The 2,671-nt window shown below is 46.6% G+C and overlaps 1 protein-coding gene across 1 annotated transcript in view; it reads right to left on the bottom strand.

Moving 5' to 3' along the window:
• Positions 1-269: 269 nt before the first annotated feature.
• CAND2 (cullin associated and neddylation dissociated 2 (putative)) overlaps positions 270-2,671 on the bottom strand; it is a 40,894-nt gene continuing 38,492 nt past the window's right edge. The window contains exon 15 of the mRNA XM_017501421.2: positions 270-1,261. Coding sequence (XP_017356910.1) covers positions 1,034-1,261 — 228 coding nt within the window. The 3' untranslated portion in view covers positions 270-1,033. The remainder of the gene's footprint in view (positions 1,262-2,671) is intronic.

A 2,671-nucleotide genomic window follows, 5' to 3' on the forward strand; every position in this document is an offset into this window, starting at 1 on the left:
TTAGCCTCCTTAGTAGCTAGGACTACAGGTGTGCCACCATACCCGGCTAATTTTTATGTTTTTAGTAGGGTCAAGGGTTTGCCATGTTGGCCAGGCTGGTCTCAAACTCCTGACTTCAGGTGATCTTGCCTGCCTCAGCCTCCCAAAGTGCTGGGATTACAGGCATGAGCCATTTCACCCAGCCTAATTTTGGAGATTTATTACAAATTGACAAGTACATTCAAGATACTGGTCTAACAATTGGAGACAAGTTGCGTAGAGAAAAGAAGTTAACTTAGGATCTAATCTTTATTAACCTGGGATATCACGGAAAATACTTTGGCCTGCCACTTGTATTTCTTTGTCCTCAATACTAACACTAGACACATTTGAAACCTTCCTCAGAAACAAACCAACTGGTTTGCCTGGGTGGTGTTGGCATGTGAAATTAGAAATGAAACATGAGGTCCAGACCTGTCCAGTTCCCCACCCAACCCATTCATCCTTCCTGGGAAAAAGAAACCCGTACCATCCAAATTTCAGATTCATCACTGCCACTTAGAAATGAACCATTTTGAATTTTAAAATGTAACTCAAGTTTTCTTTTTGAGATGCTCAGCCTGAGCACTAACTTAGAGGCATTGCTGAGTGCAGTGAAGAAACTGGAGTGGTGTCTGTTGCCTCCTTACCATTCACAGCTGACAAGCACAGCCTGTTTCTAAATACTACTAGTTTGTGAGGTAGAGACACCCTCTGAAGGAACCAGACAGACTATGGAGGGGTAGAGTGTGAAGTCACTGGAAAACTTACCCTATTTCTTTGGATGACTGTCCTGAGTTAAGGATGGGGCCCAACTGTTGGCAGCCTTGCAGCTCGGGCTCAGGGCCTTGGAGCTGGGTCCCTGGAGAAGGCACTGTAAGCCCTGACAGCGGCAGGGCCTCCAGTGAGGCGGTGGAAGGGCAAAAGTAGAGGCCTGTGGTAGTGGATTGGGGAGGCCTGATGGTTGGGTGGGCTCCTTTCTCTTGAGGGAAGGCCCACCTGGGTGCTGGGGAGACTAGCTGAGCTCCATTGAGTCTGTGCTGGGGGCTGAAGCGGAATCCTTCTGGATGCTTTCAAAGAGGGCATCAAGTTCAGGGTTGGATCTGATCTGGGAAGAGAAGTCAGCCATGATGGGGCTTTTCCCCACCTCAGGGATGGTCAGCAGGGCGGCCACTGCCCTCATTGCAGAGCGCTTCAGTTCATCTTGCTTTTCAAACTCCTGTTTCACAGAACCAGCTTTGACCTAAAGTAGGAAACAGCAGAAGCAGCCATCCTTTATTGCACCTGGCTGGCACCACTGCCTCCTCCTCCTCTCTGCCCCATAATCCCTAAGGTAAATTCCTGCTGCAAGGTCTCCTAAGGCTATTTCCTAACTCCACCTCTGGGCTTTTACACACTGACTTGTTTCCCACAGAGGTTCTTTGTCATTCAAATCAGTTTGAGTACAGCCTGAGGGGTCTCTGAGCAGCCAATCTAACATGCCCACTTTTTGTTAATTGACAGTGGCAAGCACTATGTTCCCATACTTAACCTCCTCCCACAGATTGCAGGGATCCAGCCTATACTTAAAGTGCTTAAAACCAGCTCTTAGCACCTTATTAGACTGAATGAATGAATCACTGCGGTGGTCTTGTAGCAGCCTCTTCCCCGACTCAAGCCCCTGCCTGGAAATCGTTCTATAGATGCAGCTGGAGAGTAAGCACCTCAGACTACCTCCTGCAGTTTCTGTTGACTTCACCACCATCTCCCATTTAGGCAAAGGAGCTCAGTAATTCCTCCACTGCTATGGACTAAAGTTCAAATTCCTTCTTATGCTGGGATCTACCGAAAGAATCCAATGTAGTGAGTAACACCTTGACATTGCAGTTGCACAGTCCTGCGTTCAAATGGCTCTGCCCCCAAGAGCTGTGAGTCCAGGTAGCTACATCTTTGAGCCTCATTTCCCCATCTAGAAATAAAAGCTGCCTGTAATCTCAGCACTTTGGGAGGCCAAGATGGGCATATCACGAAGTCAAGAGATCAAGACCATCCTGGCCAACATGGTGAAACCCCATCTCTACTAACATTAGCTGGGTGTGGTGGCATGCACCTGTAGTCTCAGCTACTCTCAGGAGGCTTGAATCTCCTTGATGTAGGAGAATCACTTGAACCTGGGAGGCAGAGATTGCAGTGAGCTGAGATCGCGCCACTGCACTACGGCCCGGCGACAGCGAGACTCTGTCTCAAAAAAAAAAAAAAAGTTGCCCAGATAATTAAATGACACAAGTCTACACTCCCTTCTTTGAGACCCCTAGAGCCAGATGTGCTTTGGAATCCAGGACATTTGAGGTTTTAGAAAGGTAATACTATGCAGATAACATTCTCAGCGGGATCTGGTACAATTCCCTGTAATCAAATACATGAATACTCCACTACATGTATGAAAAATGTATGAGTATTGTGAGGTACAGGTATCCCTCAGTATCCATGGAAGATTGGTTCCAAGATCCCAGGGGATGCCAAAATCCTCAGATGCTCAAGTCTCATATAAAAGTGGTACATTGGCATAGAACCTAGATGCATCTTCCTGTACACTCTAAATCATCTCTAGATTCCTTTTGCAATATAAATGCTGTGTATGCAGCTGTTAACACTTTTTTTTTTTTTTTTTTTT

The sequence above is a fragment of the Cebus imitator genome, unplaced genomic scaffold (assembly GCF_001604975.1).
Source record: "Cebus imitator isolate Cc_AM_T3 unplaced genomic scaffold, Cebus_imitator-1.0 Scaffold281, whole genome shotgun sequence".
Classification (NCBI taxonomy): domain Eukaryota; kingdom Metazoa; phylum Chordata; class Mammalia; order Primates; family Cebidae; genus Cebus; species Cebus imitator.